At 40.8% G+C, this 17,257-nt stretch overlaps 1 protein-coding gene across 4 annotated transcripts in view; it reads left to right on the plus strand.

Moving 5' to 3' along the window:
- Positions 1-16,529: 16,529 nt before the first annotated feature.
- robo3 (roundabout, axon guidance receptor, homolog 3 (Drosophila)) overlaps positions 16,530-17,257 on the plus strand; it is a 189,635-nt gene continuing 188,907 nt past the window's right edge. For 3 of the 4 annotated variants that reach the window (XM_029276509.2, XM_029276508.2, XM_065962835.1), the window contains exon 1: positions 16,531-17,088. In XM_029276509.2, the coding sequence (XP_029132342.2) occupies positions 16,935-17,088 (154 nt within the window). In that variant the 5' untranslated portion in view covers positions 16,531-16,934. Of the gene's footprint in view, positions 17,089-17,257 lie in introns of all 4 variants that reach the window. The other variant, XM_065962837.1, reaches the window with a different exon arrangement.

Consider the following 17,257-nt stretch of genomic DNA (forward strand, 5'->3'; position numbering starts at 1 on the left):
CCAAAGAATGTAAATGATGGCAGCAGCCGCGATTCTGGAAATGCTGTCTCAGCCTCAATCAACCTAAGTAACTTAAGTCAATCTAACTACACACTGAGAGCTGAAGCTGAGGCGTGTTTAAAGCTTATGACAAACCATTACATTGCGCCCACCTATCATTCAGCTACATGCATAACTATGGAAAACATGAATTGTTCATAAAAAATAAAAAAAATCACATTTTCCCATCCCAAAATCCCATAATGACAATAACTAATCAGACCTATTTTGTTTTTTTTGTACCAGGCTGTAAACATGTTAATTTATGCTGTAAAAACTGTTTTCTTGGCAGTCATGCTTGTGACTTCTGGTGTTTCTGGAGCCAGCCTCAAGTGGACACTCGATGAACTGCAGGATTTTGTACTTCCGCATTGGCTTCATTTTTCAACACCAGAAGTTGTTGCTTGGTCTCGCCTCTTTGCTGATTTGTCCTGTCCTGTGTAAGTCCTGTTTTCTGATGAAAAATATCCCTCTACTTTAAATAATCAGTAAACAAACTTTTTCTGCAGCATGTTGAAAACTCACTTCACCAGACACCTGTCACTCATGAGTAATACTGAATTAATATGTTGTTTTTGTCTTTTTGACAGGACTGGCTGTGATTGGAGGAATAAAATACACTCATACAGTGATGTTTGTGTTACTGCTGCATGCTCAAAATTTGACCGATAGAATTAAAATGATCGTAAAGACAGAAAATAGACGGTATTTAAAACAATCTTTACTGAAAGCCTGATGTGGTAAACGCCACAATACCTGATTTTCCATTAAAATTGATTCAACATTCTTCACCATTATCCCTGACACATGCACATGTTCAGCTCTAAAGCCGCACAGTTTCAGGCTGCAGCTTGAGAGCTGATCAAGCATCAAATCTTAACACGACTCTCTAATGATCTCAATGAAATGCTCACTGACTTAATGAGAAGTGCAGTGCATTGTGCAAGAAAGAATGAGTGAGTGTGTGTGTGTGTGTGGGTGGGGGTTAAGCAGATGAAGGGGGGTTACTTGGGTCCAAAGTCCACATGGAGATAAAACCTTGATTTCTTTGTATTCTAGTGCTAACATGTTCTCACTCCCATTTGCTAAGTACATCAGCGTAGATAGAGCCCTCATGCTTCAACATGCAACAATCTTGATACCACTAAAAAGTGTTCGTCTTGCCCATGCAGAGCTTTGCTGCTGAATGTTGAATTGGTTTGCTGAGTGTGGCTAACGTTAGCAGTGCTAGCACTACCAGCCTTCGGTCCCCCTTGCTGGTTAACATCCACATACCTGTGCTAAACGTGGTTACACATTGCTCTGGTGGAAATGTCACTTTAACCTGACACTGCAATATACAACGACAACTTTATCGCTCTGCTCCTAAGAGCTGCCATCCGTCCACCGTGCTGGTTTCCATTCAGGCAGTATATAGAGCAAGAAGAGCAGGACTAGTAACGGCCGTGGCTATAGGCGGGTGACTATTCAGCTTAGACAACATTTATTCAGGATCTACAGTAATCGGTGGTTATTTTGCAGCTGATTTCCAATTTTGGAATGTGGAAGTAAACAACAGCCCAGCTGACGACAAGCGCTGCTGTAGCATCCACTTACAGTCTGCAAATAGCCAACAAGAGGTTAATTTTGATCTGCATGATTTTGAGAATCAAGAAAGATAATAGGTGTTATCTCTGTGTGGTTTGGTGATTCTGATTATTTCTCCTGTTACTAAAGCCCTTGCTTTCTGTCATTTTGATTTCTAACCTGGAGCTTTGCGTGGTGGGAAAAGACTGGTCAGGGAGACTTGTCTGATTCATATATTGTAGATTTGTCCTGAATAAGTACACAACTGAATATTTTTGGCATATTGCAGATCTCACATTTATTTGCATACTACAAACTGCTTTTGAGACAAATCAGTACGTATTAGTAGGCGGTTATGAAAACAGCCCAAGACACTTTTTTCTGAAAGAAAACAGAAAAATATTAATAGTCTGATTTTTTGGAGTTAAACGCTGGAGGATGCCTTGCTATTTTCTCCAAATGTAAATTGGAGACATGGTCAACGGACAGCACTTCAGCAGAATTTGATGATGTGTATGTAAACTAACACATGCATATAAAGAGATTCTGCAGTTTCAGGCTGCAGCTTGAGAGCTGATCAAGCATCAAATCTTAACAAGATTCTCTAATGATCTCAATGAAATTCTCAGTGAATTAATTCATTTTTTTAATTGGGTGCAGGGTGTCTGGATGTCTTTGTATTCTAATCCATGTAGCGTATGCTTTTAGTCTGGGTCTTAAAGATGAATCACCATAGAAAACTGATGGTATTACAATTAAATGATGTAGTACTAAGGAGTATTTGGTGTATTTATTTAGCTTTTTTACCTTCTCCGACTGACCTATCCTGCATATTTTAGTGGTGTAAACCTCTTGCACAACGTTCACTATAACTGAAAACCCCAGCTCCTTTCCCATATGTCATCCCCTCTCTCTCTCTCTCTCTCTGATTTCCTGTCCTTTCTCTACAACAAAGGCACTGAAATCCCCAAAAGAAAAATCCCCAGGACAAGGCAAGACGATGAGCCTGGACTCCTTGGACTTAACTCTTAGTTATAATTCCTCAGTTGATACATTTCAATTTAAAATCAACTTCAAAGTCCTCAAACTTATCATAAGAAAAGAAAACGCTGGAGAAATCCAAACACTGGTGCGTAAAAGGTCGATTGCATCCATCAAAGCCAAGTAAAACATTAAACTGAGTTTCTTTAAACAGGCAAAGAACTGAAAACTACCTCAAAATATTGTCTGTAAAAATAAAAATACTCTGGCGCTCTGAAGTAATAAGACAAATAACAAAGACAGGTGTGATGGAGAGAAGTGAGATAACTTCAGGTAATGCTCAGTAAACATAGTTTTTGAACACAAAGTTGTACCTGTTTTTGTAGGTTATCATGTCATTCATTTTATATTGAAGGTAATTTGAGTTTTTCTTTTCATTACATTTTACCTAAAGCTTCAACCAACAATATAAGAGAAACTACACGGTGCAGAGTCCAGAAACACCTCCAATCACAGAGGAAGAACCCCCCCCATTCTGAAGCTTGGTCCTGCACACCACATCACCACATGAGACACTGGCCTCTGATGTCTCCTCTCTCCTCTGCTCTTCATCCTGCAGACCCTGATGACCAATTGGTATCAAGTGAGCTCAATCACCAGCTGCAGTGGAGAGGAGGGAGGGAAAGAGAGAGAGAGAGAAAGAGAGAGAGAGAGAGAGAAAGAGGATAAACCAAGAAACCAATCATTATTGTTTTTCTTTTTTTTGACCACGCCAAAATGAGTTTCCTAAATTTAATCAAGTTTAATTTTTTCCCCAAAACCTTAACCCAGCAGGTTGTTTAAATGAACACGAAAGAAAGAAAGAAAGAAAGCATACCTATAGGGTACCTGTGAGATACCAAAAAATCCCTAAGCATTTCACAGCATATCATATCATTTATATTGAGATGTAAAAATCAGTCTAATAGATAAATGGGAAATGAAGCTGAGCTTGTATAGTTCTTTTCGAGTCTTCTGACTATTCAAGGTGCTTTTACACCTCAGGTCACACACATTCATACACTGCCAATGAAGCAGCAGGAGCAACGTTCAGTTCCCTGCCCATGGACACATCAGACATGTGGCTGCAGGAGCTGGGGATCGAACCCCTGACCTTGACTCTACAGACTGAGCCACAGCCAGCCGTGTACAAGTAAGAATATAAAGAAAGAAAATATAATGTTCAATGTCGAACATTTTGGAATGACTCAAAAACAGAGGAACATTTGAACTATGAAGCTTGACACTAAGCTCTAGTTTTGCCTACACAATGATGATGGTTGCTTTTGTCCAGACAAGATCAAAGCAAGGTTAGTGGCACAAACATCCGGTGACGCCATTTTAATGTTGTCTTGTAAAAAAAAGTTTGTCTTCTGTGTCGTGAACTTCTGCAGTAAAGCGACTCTCTCTGATCTCTGGAGCCTCTTAATGACGCCACGACCATCTCAGCCACTGTCATTTCCTGAGAGGCCGACAATTAGTCACTGCCAGCGGCCCGGCGGGCTAATGGTTTCAGTGTGAAAGATGTAACAGCGTTGGTACAAGCAGAGGAGGAAGACCACTGGGTGCCTGGAAAAGAGCCACCCTGCTCTCCACCCTAATTGCCATGAAAACTCCATCTAGTTTGGTTTATGGAGAGGCAGGAGGGACTGGTGCCCTGTGAGAGGGTTTGTTAAGCCCCCCCCCCCCCCCCCCCAAGGGCCAGAGGAGGTGGGCTGCAAAATGGACAGCAGATGGAAGAAGCATAACAGGGAGGAGGAGGACGGGTGAGCATGGTGGGAGACTTGGCTGGCTGCAATGAGCGTTGTAGTTCTATGTTGAGTGGGCATATGTCTGAATATATTCTGAGACGACTGTGGATGTCCACATGAGGAAGTCTGTTCTTGTTTGAATTATCATAAAAATGAGTTCTTTGGACACAATATTATCTGATTAAATATGTTCAAAACTGTCATGTTGTCATGTTTCTGCAGAAACATGGCTGACCAAAAAAAGACTGTGACAACCTTTAAAACTTTGTAATTCATTCAAGTTATGCACATATATCTTCTGCTCATGTGTTCTGTGCAATACAATAGAAAAATAAACTTTATTTTAAAGCGTACATGTTGTTTCCACATTTCAATTTCAAGATTGTCAACACACAGAAGTCGGACAAAGGACTTCCCAAACTGGCAACTCCAGGCATCCGAAGAGTATCTGAATGCAGGGTAAACCCCCCTGCAGAGAACTGCATTTTCTATAACTGTACATAAGGAACATCAAAACATCAAAGAAACATCAAATAGTGTACAGTTCTGTCACATCTCCATAAAGTTTACTGAACGGCTAAAGGGAGATCTGAACCATCAAAGATGCTCCTATTTATGAAAAATAAATAAACCGTTGCACATTGAAAATTACTTTACTGTTGTGTGCGAACAACGCGTTGGCCTATAGTTTCCCCAGGTTCGCCTCACAATAAAGTGACAGTAAAGTCATTGTCAGTGTGCTGTAGTTTATTGATTTTTCATTGAATGTTCCTGCAACACGACTGGCACCTGAGAACGTAGGTTGATTGTGCACAGGGTACCCTGTTGGTCATTTAAATGATGCTAATATATCTGCTCTTATTTCTGCCATTTTTTTCTTCAAAATACCAGACTCACATCTTTTAAACTGCAGGTCATTATCTCATGATTCCACCCAAATGACACAAATATGGATGAGAATTGAAAGCACCTTTACTGATTTATCAGAGATGCTAACTCTATCAAATTCATTTACAGTCTGATCTTTTTTTTTAAATGCAAGAATGCAACATTCAAGCTCATCTTCAATATTAATGATGTTTTAACTTTTCTTGAATCCTCAACAAAGATGCAAATCATGCACAAAATATGTTAAAGACCAGAAAAAAACAATCTTATTAATGCACGAATATTTCACCAGTGGGTATCCAGATTTGGGATTTTTTCAGGGTTCAATCTTATCCATTCATTGAGATATCTCAGAATATATTACCTCAAAGATATTTCATGTAATCGTGCTGATGTTTTCGATATTTTTGACGCCAAGAAAAAAGTGTATAACTTCCTTCACTGTATTGACTCCAATCAGTGATTCTATGACTCTTTCTCCCCACAAAAAGTTTCCTGCAGAGTAATCACATGTTTTGTATGACAACAGAAGCAAGCCTCTTGATCAGCGCACACTAACTGTTATTCCTGCCAATTTTCCGGGCTCTGACCACCAGTGATGGCACAGTTAACCAGGCGGGCCCTGTGAGCATTTGCATCACAGAGACAGTGGTGATATAAATGGATGGGGACTAAATTGAGAGGGAAAGGTTGACAATGGCTCTGTCTTGTTGTTCTGTCGGTTAATCATTTCCCCGAACCCCTCTGGCTCCAATAAAGCAGAATAAAAGAATATAAAAGAACAATTTGGGCTGCCCCAGCTGTGAATAAGCAGCCCATCAGAGCACACAAAGGCTCAGTCACGCTCGCCGTAATTCAGCTTGTGATCTCGGACACGCCCCTCTCCCGTGCCACATCTTTGTTAAAGTCATCCGTCAGCCATATCATTTTCCTCTCCCCATCCCTCCTGCACGGCCAGATGGTTAAAATCCATAATTCAACCCCCCCCTTAAAAAAAAGACCCTTGGACCCCCACTTTCATATCCTTTCATGCACTGACATTACTCGCACTGCGGCTCGTTATTGGCCAGTAGTAGCCCACCCCTCGGTTAATTAAGCTCAGCTTTGTAGAGCCGAGCTGTGATAGCTTAGCGAGCGGGGAGGAGGTCTCAGCACCTGGGGAGTCTACCTGTTACAGTGTCCGGATCATCACAGAGGCAGGCGGGACGGGGGCCCCAGCTGGCATCACGCTCAGAGGAGAGGCGGGGTGGAGCTGCTGGAGCGTGATGTAGTTGTTTTAGCAGCCTGGAGGGCACTTTAGGAAAGACACACCTCAGTGGGTATGAGTGTAGAAAGTAGAACGCAGGTGTATTTTGTTTATTTTATTATGCACTCCCTTAAGAATGGCTGGACAAGCAATCAATATAAGAACTCTTAGTCAGAAAAAGTGCTCTGGAAATAAAGAATGTGCCATTAGAAACGATTTTCATCAAATCTTTCTGATCAATATACTGACAATACAGAAACCTGAAAAAGCTCTTCTCTTTAGACTCAGGGTGTTTTTTTGTATTCATTTTCAAGTGTTTGAAATATTTTCATTTTTAATAACAACCCAGCTGGCTGAGTGTTGTAACCAAGTTTTACTCTCAGTTTACTTGATTTAAAAAAAGGTTTTATCGTGTTAGTCTGACTGTTTGGATTCATACCAGCGACTGCTGTGACAACAACGATTTCCTCTGTAGATAGGGGTGCGCCATAACCACTAGGCCATCTGGCGCCCCTTGTTATTTATTTTTTACATAACTTAACAACAAACACCTCCATGCCTCCTGAGCTGCATTTTATTGAATAACACCCATGAAAATATACGATTTACAACGTATTAAGTAAACACCGTCAAGTTAAACGGGCAATGTGACATGACAAATCAGAATTACAGTGTAGCTGTCAAATTTCCGACTGAAGTATATTGTATATATTTTTAATGTAAATTGTATCAGGCCATTAAAATAACTGTTTTATTATATAAATGTATATATACTGTATATATAGCTGTCAAATAATTTAATCTTGACAACTGAAATTTGAGACTTAATCACTATTAATCTCATTTTTAATTGCATGTTTAAAATTCCATTATTTCGCATTTAAAACAAACATTTTGGGCTTTTATTTTGAATTTGTGTTATGTCTTAGGCTGAGAGTACTGTACTTGCTGTTTGAATTCAACTCTGCTTTTATTTTGAAATAACGTCAAGAACCTTCTGGTAGATTGAATTAATTCAACCACTGAAAAAAGAAACCGCTACTCGATGAAATCAACAAAAGAAAACAAAAGGTGAATGTGTGATGTCATGAGGTGGATATTACTTTGGACTCGTCAGCTGAGTTGTTTGAGAGTTTTTTAAAGTGAAACTAGAGATTCAAAGATGCAGCAGTGTCGTTCTTTTTCATCACTGTGACTACAGGGAGACACTGAGCATATCTACAGTGAGCCTGAAGGGACAAAACAACATGACAATAATCTTGATTAAAGAAATGTATGCATTCATTTCTGACCTTAATTAATCACAATTAACTAGTTAATGATGACAGCCCTAATATGTATATATATATATTGTATGTTTCTATATATAAAGATATTTAAGACATAGAAAAAAAACACTCAAGTTGATATCAGAAGTTAATTTAATTCTAATTATGTGTTCAGTTTCTCTTTAGGCCCGATTCACTAGATACCAAATACTTTTACAGTGTAAATGAAATGGTCTTTATATTTCAGATTCAGGAGATAACACCTTGTGGAGGAAAGCAGAGGTGGCTCAGTCCCTCCAGGTGAGTCCTGCTGCTTAAAGCTCTTATTAAGCTGTGACTGGCTCTCGCCATTGATTTTCTTCTGGGCATGTGTGGTCTCTTTGAAGATGGCCGTCTGCTGCTCTCATCACTGTGGGAAAGCAATCAAGCTCAAAAGTTTTTTCTGCTGCTTCAAATTCTGAAGCTGACAAAATAACTCATCTTTTGTGGCTCCAATCAATATGACGCAGACCCCTTTACTCTTTCTCTGCGATATTTTCTCTCCCTGACTCTGATTGGAATGAACTCCCGTCTTTCGCAGGTCCAAACACGCTGATAATGAGAACGTGAACCAATCTGATTGAAGGGAGCGAGGTCTTTTTAAGGCAGGTCACATCGGAGTCTGGCTGCAGCGCGGTGCACCGGGGTCAGTCTCTGAAAAGCTCTTGAAGGCGGCAGCGCTCCGCCTCAGGACTGAAGAAGTGCAACCCGAGGGAAGGACGTGGTCTGGGTCTTACTCAAATTACCACCTTCTATTTGAGGAGGTGGGGCCGTGTGTTATACTTAATGCATATTTAAATGAGTACTTTGCATGTATCTGCATTCATCTGAAAATAAAATGATATGAAAATAAGAGCAGAAAGAAATTGATATGAAAAGGTATGTGGGTAGAATTCATGAGATGTAAATAACTGATGGGATTGAATGACAGGTCCATCTTTGCCTACTTAATATCCGTCGAGTCGTGGCTAATTGTGCTTTTGTTGTGCAATTATCCAGAGTTTGCTCAGGGTTTAAAGAGTCAGGCAGAGGGGTGCGGCTTTGCTTTGTTTAACTTCCTCCCCTCGTGGCCCCCGTGTGTAAGCTAGGCCTCTGGAGATGGGATAATCCCCTGACTGAAAACATATTGGTTCCATCACTCCCAGTTATATCTCTAAGACCTCTGAAAAAGAAAAAAAACAAAACATGAGGGTGATCCAAGCTGCAATCTCCAGTGTTGAAAAATGTAGCTGATGCCGAAGTGCAAAATATTGCATTCGTCGTGGATCTGCTTGAGGCTGGGTCCAAGAGTCCCTTTATGTCACATACACCAAATTGAAAAAAGTCATTTTTACAGCAGAAATTACCATATTTATAGACTGGTACAAAAAACTAAATATATCTGATTAGTTATTGTCATCATGGGCACACACTGTATGGGGGGGGGGTGAATCAGTGTTGCCAGATCTCGCGAGAGAAACAAGCAACCGGCTCTATGGAAACAAGCCCAAAACAAGCGACCTGGCTCCTCAAATAAATAAAATGAAGCCCAACAGGTTACCTAACCAACCACATAGTGTAAAAGAGAGGTCACTTGATAGCAGTATATATATATATATATATATATATATATATATATATATATATATATATATATACATACACACACACACACACACACACACACACACACACACATATATATATATATATACACATATATATATATATATCGATGTCCATATCGATGTCCGTAAGCCTCATGGATTTTGGTGACGTTTTTTTTGTGCTTTTCGGTGCCAGCATCATCAGCATGTTGTATTAAGGTCAGATCCAGTGTCTTTCTCTCTCTTTCTCCTACTCTTTATTATATTTTTTTCCATATTTCCCCACTTATTCCCGGGCATTGCCGCTCTGTCGCTCTGTCAGATGTAGTTGTACGTGTGTGTGTGTGTGTGTGTGTGTGTGTGTGTGTGTGTGTGTGTGTGTGTGTTTATGTGGGCAGGGGGTTAACCAAGGAAACGGGGTTGTGGACCGATCCTGGAAAAGGACAAACTATCAAGATGGTGTTTGGCTTTATTGTGGAGAGTTGGGAGTGAATCAGTAGGGGCTCATACAGGGAGCAAAGCCAAACAACTGCACTTTAGAAAACAAGCCCAAAAACCCGCGACTGACGATATTTGCAAATGACTTTACAGAAAAACAAGCCCAAAGTTGCTTATAACAAGCGGACCTGGCAACACTGGAGTGAATTGTTTTTTACCCGGCTCAGTTTTGATTTGATGAACAATACATGTTATCCATAGTTAGGTGCGTAGCAGACCTGATTGACAGTGGATGCGATGTAATGGTTTGTGAAGAAGCTTAAAATCCGCCTCAGTCGTTAGATTGACGCAGCTCATGAACTCACAGATAAGGGTTTAACTTTGGGACTGAGCAGGGGCTCCACTAATACAAAATATACTTCACATTACTCTCTGCTAAACTTTAACTTCCTCTAATGATCTCAAGACTTTCTCGACTTGTTAGTCAGTCCTTACAACACAGTTAGTGGTGATATATGAAATATTCCTGATATATTTGGACTAAAACTATTTTTTGAAGGTGGAAAACAGGATTTCTTCAGGTGGAGACAGAAGCGATGGATCTCAGAACTCAGATTTAAGACCATTTAGAAGATCACAGCTCATCTCTATTGCAGTTTAAATAAAAAAAATAACGATGCAAGAATATAACTTAAAATGTTTGTATTTTGACAGTATTAAAGCATGTGATGTGTGAGACATAATCTTTTAAAGATTTAACCAGTTGTCCATCCACAGTTTTAAACACCACAGCAGACCATTAAATTATTATGCTTTTAAACTTTTAGTGGATAACATGTGTACTATCTTTAAACTCATCAAAGGCTGTCGCTTTATGTTAATGACAAGAATCAGATACAAAACACACAAGGATTCCTCTTTGCTCTCCTAGGGTGCACGGCTGTCGAGGTTTCAGCCATGATAGCGGGGCAGTCCGATGGCTTTGAAGTCGGCTTTGAAGTTATGAGGCAATTGGAGGAAATGAGGAAATTGTCCGCAGGGTTTCCTGGAGAGCCAGTTTTGTGAGAGGCGTGATTGGACACAGCACCCCTGAGGGAGACAGTGGCCATTTTGCTCAGGGGGGCCTGTCCTTCTGGCCGGCACACTAAATGCATAGGATTGAGGCACCAATTATGGCACTTTGGCATATGGGCAGTGGTGAGCACCCAGCGCTAATGACGGACCCTGCCAACTGCTGGCCGATCCAGGTCAGGGGCACATGATGTTTATTGCCAAAAAACAAAAAAAAACACCACCCAATTACTGCCAGCTCCTCTCCTGATGGCAGTTTGTGTGAGTGTATCCGACTGAGGGGGGGAGTGTGGTACACCTGCAGCCTGGTTAGGATGCTGGATCTGGCTGTTTGCCCACCATTAACTCTCCAACACCCAGCTGGGAGAGAGGGGCAGGGCAAGTATCCGGCTGTCTTTGCCCCGGCTCAGAGGTTCCCAAGGGGGCAAACTGCAGTAGCAGACCCCCAGAAGAGCATGTGAGCAGACCCAGGCACAGATGTTCCACCCTGGTGCTGTGTGGCATCTGGTGGCACATCACTACCTTTCCGAGGCTCGTCTGAGTGCAGGTGCTGGCAGGAATCTCGTCTCGCTGCTCAGGAAGAGTCAGACATTAACCACACTTCAGCTTGGCTGACACTCATCCGGGGGAATAGGACCCCGACCTGTCATGACCATGACAGGCAAAGCAGCTGATGTGACAATGAGCTGCTGCAACGAGGCCATCGTTCTCTTTGGACAACACAAAACAGGACACCGTTACCGTGGAAATATAGGCACAGATTCCCAGTAAACAGCACCAACTTACACCTCTGTTTTCACACTGAGAGGGAAAATGTGTCCCATGCATCAAAATGTTTTTAGAAGGAAAATGTTCTTGATGAAATGTGCAAAAAAACAAAAACTGTGAGATTCATGAAACATGCATGGGCTGGGAGGCTCTGATTCAATTTTAATGAATCTAAAACGGTCATAGCTTTTGCATGATATGATTCAGCTCCTTCATTAAAAATGCAGTTTCAAAAAAATTTAAGCAGTTTTATTCCTGGAATATTAATGTCCCTGTGTGCTCAGTAAATGAAATGCGCTTTCACAGAACTAATGATCAAATGTGTCTCCATTTATCAGCAGTTTTGTTGGTTCTTAAAAGTTCATGAATGTCCAACTGGTTTAAATTATACCTGACAGCCTCAATGTTGCGATAGATTTATTTGTGTCAGTCTACTCTGTAACAGTTATAGTTCTTTAAAGAAACTACGTGGAGCGGCCCCTTGTTGTGGACCATCTCTGCTTCACTGAAACATAGACATCTGCATCGACACCTGACACACACAAACGTTAAAAAAACGCTCTAATGTTTTTGTGAGGTAGCTTTTTAACATTCAGGATTCTGTTAAAAGTTTTTGGATCTGTGTTTCCCATCTTTACATTATGAAAGAGATGAATTATTTTCTCTAAATCAGTGGTTCTCAACTTGGTGGGACCCAAAAGTCGGTCAGTGGATGTCTGTGAAGTGCTTTTTAAACATGTTTTGTTAAGTTCCGTCTCTTTGTTCTGTCATGTGTACCCTCTGACCTCCAAACTGCACTATTTTCCATAAAATACATCTGATTGGTTTAGTTACGATTTCTCATCAAGGAGTTGATGGTTGGTCCTGAGGCTATACCAGTGTAGAGCCACCGCTTTAAAATGTTTTTCCACCTTTGACATTAAAGCTGGCCCTTGAATCCTGATACTTTCTTCGCAGTATAAGTACCAACAGAAATAAAACTTTATCAGCATGCTAATATTAGCACTTAGCTGTGCTTTAGTAGAGCCTTTTAGCATTAGCATTCTTGAACACACTACAATTGTTTGTATTCATTTTCAAGTTTATGTTATAAGTGCTTGTCTGGTTCGAAATCTAAACATTCAGGAAAAATAAGTTTCAGCTTCTGGTCCAAGGAACCACCCTTGTATTCTTTTTTTTTTTTTTTTTTTACATTTGTAAAATGTTTCTTTTGTATGACAGTGTTGGAATTCAAAAAGGGTAATAACTCATGACTGTCATAATGAGACAAAGACATCCATCCACCAAAATGTTGACATTTATGACCCATCTGCATCCATCACTGAATTTACATTTCTATGCGAGGGCCAAACACTCATTGGGCCATCCCTCTGTTTGATGGATTTGCATAAAATTTGGTTTCATGCTTTAAGTAGAGGTCCCCATGCCTATGACAAAAGTCCCTTTAAGGTCACCATGCAAGTACCTGCTTTCTATTTGGTCCGATTATAATTATTACTTATACAATTGAATATTATTCAACTTTAAAAAACAGTTTTTTCCTACAAAAACATCACCATGGCTGTTGTTCTGTAAAGTAAAATATCACTAGGACATTTGAAATCGTTTTGAATAGGTGCACAGGTGTATCAGACCTTTGAAAAAAACACCTCTGAGAAAACAAATTGAAAGTCCTTTTTTTTTTACCTGACATACACATTTTCCCAATGCACCATGTTTACACAGCAGAGCTGACTGTGTATTCACCAAAAACACGGTCGTCATGATAACAAGGCTGAGGAGAGTCTTTTCTGAGAGTTACGAGTGGCTGGGGAGAGAAACCAGAGAGTGTGCAATCATACACATATTTCTGTAGTGGCACTTCAGTGTCGCCTCATTATAGCTAGTTTATGACAGAAATAAAAAAAAAGGCAATTTAATGTGGAGGATAATTGCAACAACATTATCATCATGTGCAGGTTATGATTTTCTGTCTCTTTAGTTTCTCCCAACATATTGTCATCAGGTGACAACAGTGCTGCGGATAATCTGTGATTTCCGTGCCAAAATGGTCGCAGACAATGTTTATTAAATTTTGCAAAGTCTCTTCAGCTGTTCCAAAATGCTGCAGCATGTGTACTGGCTAGATCAAGGAAAATAGATCACATTTCTCCAATATTAGCGTCTTTGAACTGGAACCCTGTAATCTGTAAAATGAGTTACAATTCTTCTTCTCACTTAAAAAGCTCTTAGCGTTCAGACACCACCATTTCTTAAAGGGCTCAAAGTGCCTTACACCTCCAGAACATTGCGCTTCAACAATGCTGATCTATTTATGGTACATATAGTCTCCAAGAGTAGTATGGGAGGCAGAGCCTTCCGTCATCAGGCCCCCTATCTTTTGGATTTATCTACCAGTCAGGGTCCAGGAGGCAGACACCCTTTAGACTTATAAGAGTAGGCTTTATACTTCATTTGATAAAGCTTATAGTTAGGGCTGGCTCAGGTATGGACCAGCTGCTAGTTATGCTGCTATAAGCTTAGACTGTAGTTATGCTGCTATAGGCTTAGACTGTAGTTATTCTGCTATAAGCTTAGACTGTAGTTATTCTGCTATAAGCTTAGACTGCAGTTATGTTGCTATAAACGTATATTGTAGTTATGCAGCTATAAGCTTAGACAATAGTTATGCTGCTATAGGCTTAGACTGTAGTTATGCTGCTATAAACTTAGACTGTAGTTATGCTGCTATAGGCTTAGACTGTAGTTATGCTGCTATAGGCTTAGACTGTAGTGATGCTGCTATAAACTTAGACTGTAGTTATGCTGCTATAGGCTTAGACTGTAGTGATGCTGCTATAAGCTTAGACTGTAGTTATGCTGCTATAGGCTTAGACTGTAGTGATGCTGCTATAAACTTAGACTGTAGACTCTTAATGTGGAGTGAGTTCTTCTCTCTGGCTATTAATCTCCCTGCTAGAGACCCGACTGTGGAGGTGGAAAGCTGCTCTTTTGGTGTTTGATGAGGAATTACTGAGTGTGAGTGTGCATACAAGTTAAAGAAGAACAGATGAGCTTAAGTGCCTTAGTCCTACTGGTTTTAATAAGAGATAAAATGTCCGTCTATATGAGACATACACAGCTTCCACTTCTTTAAAAAGTTACTGAAACAAGCAGACAGAAAAGACAACGGGACACAGTTTAGTCTGTGTTAATTGATCTTATAAAACTCATCATCCTTCCATACTTCGGCCTTATTGTTCACCATTTGCGCCGGTAGCTGGCACAGAATCCCCATGAATGGAAGACCCTCTGAAATGAGGAGGGACCGGAAAAGGCCCCAGGAATAGGGCACGGGACGGGGTCGTCACGGCAACTTTGTCGTGGGGATGGCTCCCTTTGTCTCGGTGATGGAGCAGGAGGATGGGGTCCTGATGGGGGACGGGCATTGTTAATAGGAGTCACACTGCGGCTGTCAGCAGGGCGTCCCAGCACCACATGCGACCATACTGCTGCGATCGCACATGCACGTCAATGATGATATGTGGACTATGCATGAGGGCTATAACATGCTTGAGCATGATTAAAGGCATGTGGTTAAATGCGTTTCATCCATATGCACTTGCACACACAGGCATGCACGCAGTAATGTTATCCACTTTTTAAACAGAAACACATTACAACACAGCAGCTCAGCAGTCAAGGCGGGGTGGTAAAAGTCAATTGTCAATTTATTTCAAAATGTTTTTTGCATCCCCCATAAAAAATAGAGAAAGTGCCCAGTAGAAGATGTTTTTTATAACTTTGTCCTAAATTCCCCCACTACATTTCAACTTTGTTCTTTACGTTTTGAAGTTATCATTAGTGTTTGTACAAAGAGGTACTGGGTCAAAGTATTTTCCTTATGAGAATTAAGTCAAAATTTGCAAATTAAAGTGAAAGTGTCGAAAATAAAGTCAAAATTTAAGGACAAAAAAAAACAGTCAAACTTACAGCAGCAGTAACGTCTCATATTAGGTGAAAAAAATAAGCAGAAGTTTAACTTTTTACATATCTACTTTTTCTGTTAAAAGTCAACCAAATATAACGTCTCTCCACAAAAATGTTTTGGATACCTGTCCCTCATACTGAGAGGTCAACTACTCTCTTTAAATGCAAAACAACAGCAAAACATCCCAAAGTGTTCCTCTTATAGTGCTACTTGTCTTATTTCTGATCTTTCTCAAATGTACAGAGCAATGAATATTATGGCTTCATATAGTAACTTATTTTGACCACTTCAAGCTTTTTCCTGGACTAGAACATGTTTGCATTCACAGCTTTATGGCATCACTTAGTCTACAAAAATGTTAACTTGTACATACTATACAAATGGACACATAATTTTGATGTGAACTCCAGCTTGTGAGGCTGTGAAGGCAGAATGAGAACAAGGAGCATCTCCGTGATGACACTGACTCACAATGTGCTTCCACAATGACACAGCAGGAGTTTTGCTTGTCACATGCTTGTTTATCTTCCACATACTGTATGTTTACATTTATGCATATGAGGCGATCTGTAGCTTATGGATAGGACAGTGACAGTGAGTCTATTCTTTCCCTTTTCTCCCCTGCCCCTAAATTCAGAGCCTCCTGGGATGATTATTAATCTAATAATTAAACATTTATTGCCAACAGCACCTGCTCTCTCTCTCTCCTCTGGACCCCCGGGACCCCATCACGCACAGAGAGAGAGAGAGGGAGAGAGAGAGAGGAGGGGGAGAGGAAGGGAGGGACACAGGAGGAGCCAGAGGGAGGGGAGGGGAGAGAGGAGAGCAGCAAATCCAAAGGGGTCATCATTACATTGCTGGATTCTTTTACACCGAGAGGCTGTTTTTGTGTGGTGGCAGACAGCGTGTGAAGTTATGTGATCCCAGAACAAAAGAAACAAGGAGGAAGGAACAATCCGATGCTGGGGAGGAGGCGAGGGGATCACAGCAAGGGGGCCCCCCACAACACCAGCCTGACATCTGCAGCCAACTCAAGACTTAAACTTTGATTTCTTTTGAACCACTTTTTCTGTCATATTGAACTTTTATCTCGAAAAACATTTTTGAAATATTTGGATCTACTTGGGATCTTGGGGACAATTCTTCAAGTCTTCTCAACAAACCAAAAGGAGATAGGCTACATCCTTGGAGAGAAACCCTACCTTTGAAAAGGACAGATTGAAAGATAAAGTGAGTGACAGTGAGACCTTTAAGAGGGGAGTGTGGTTCTCTCTATGCGGCAAGATGCTGCGCTATCTGATCAAGACCCTGCTGCAGATGAACCTGTTCACCGACACCATCAGGAACCCGTCTAACGGCACAGATCTGTTCTTCAACAGCTCGCTGCCCGCCTTCAACAGCTCCCTGCTTGACTGGGGGAACTTCACCGGCTTCAACGGTAAGCGAGCAGGGAATCTGCCTCTGCATCCTCTCATCCTTAACCCCCCCCCTCCCTCCTTTAACCCCATCCTTTGGTTTTATCTTTGCCCTCTTTTCATGCTGTGTGATGCAGGAGGATTTCTTGAAAAAAAAAGAGACTGCGAACACTTAGAAGCGGAGGTCTTTTG

Source organism: Labrus bergylta, chromosome 14 (assembly GCF_963930695.1).
Source record: "Labrus bergylta chromosome 14, fLabBer1.1, whole genome shotgun sequence".
Classification (NCBI taxonomy): domain Eukaryota; kingdom Metazoa; phylum Chordata; class Actinopteri; order Labriformes; family Labridae; genus Labrus; species Labrus bergylta.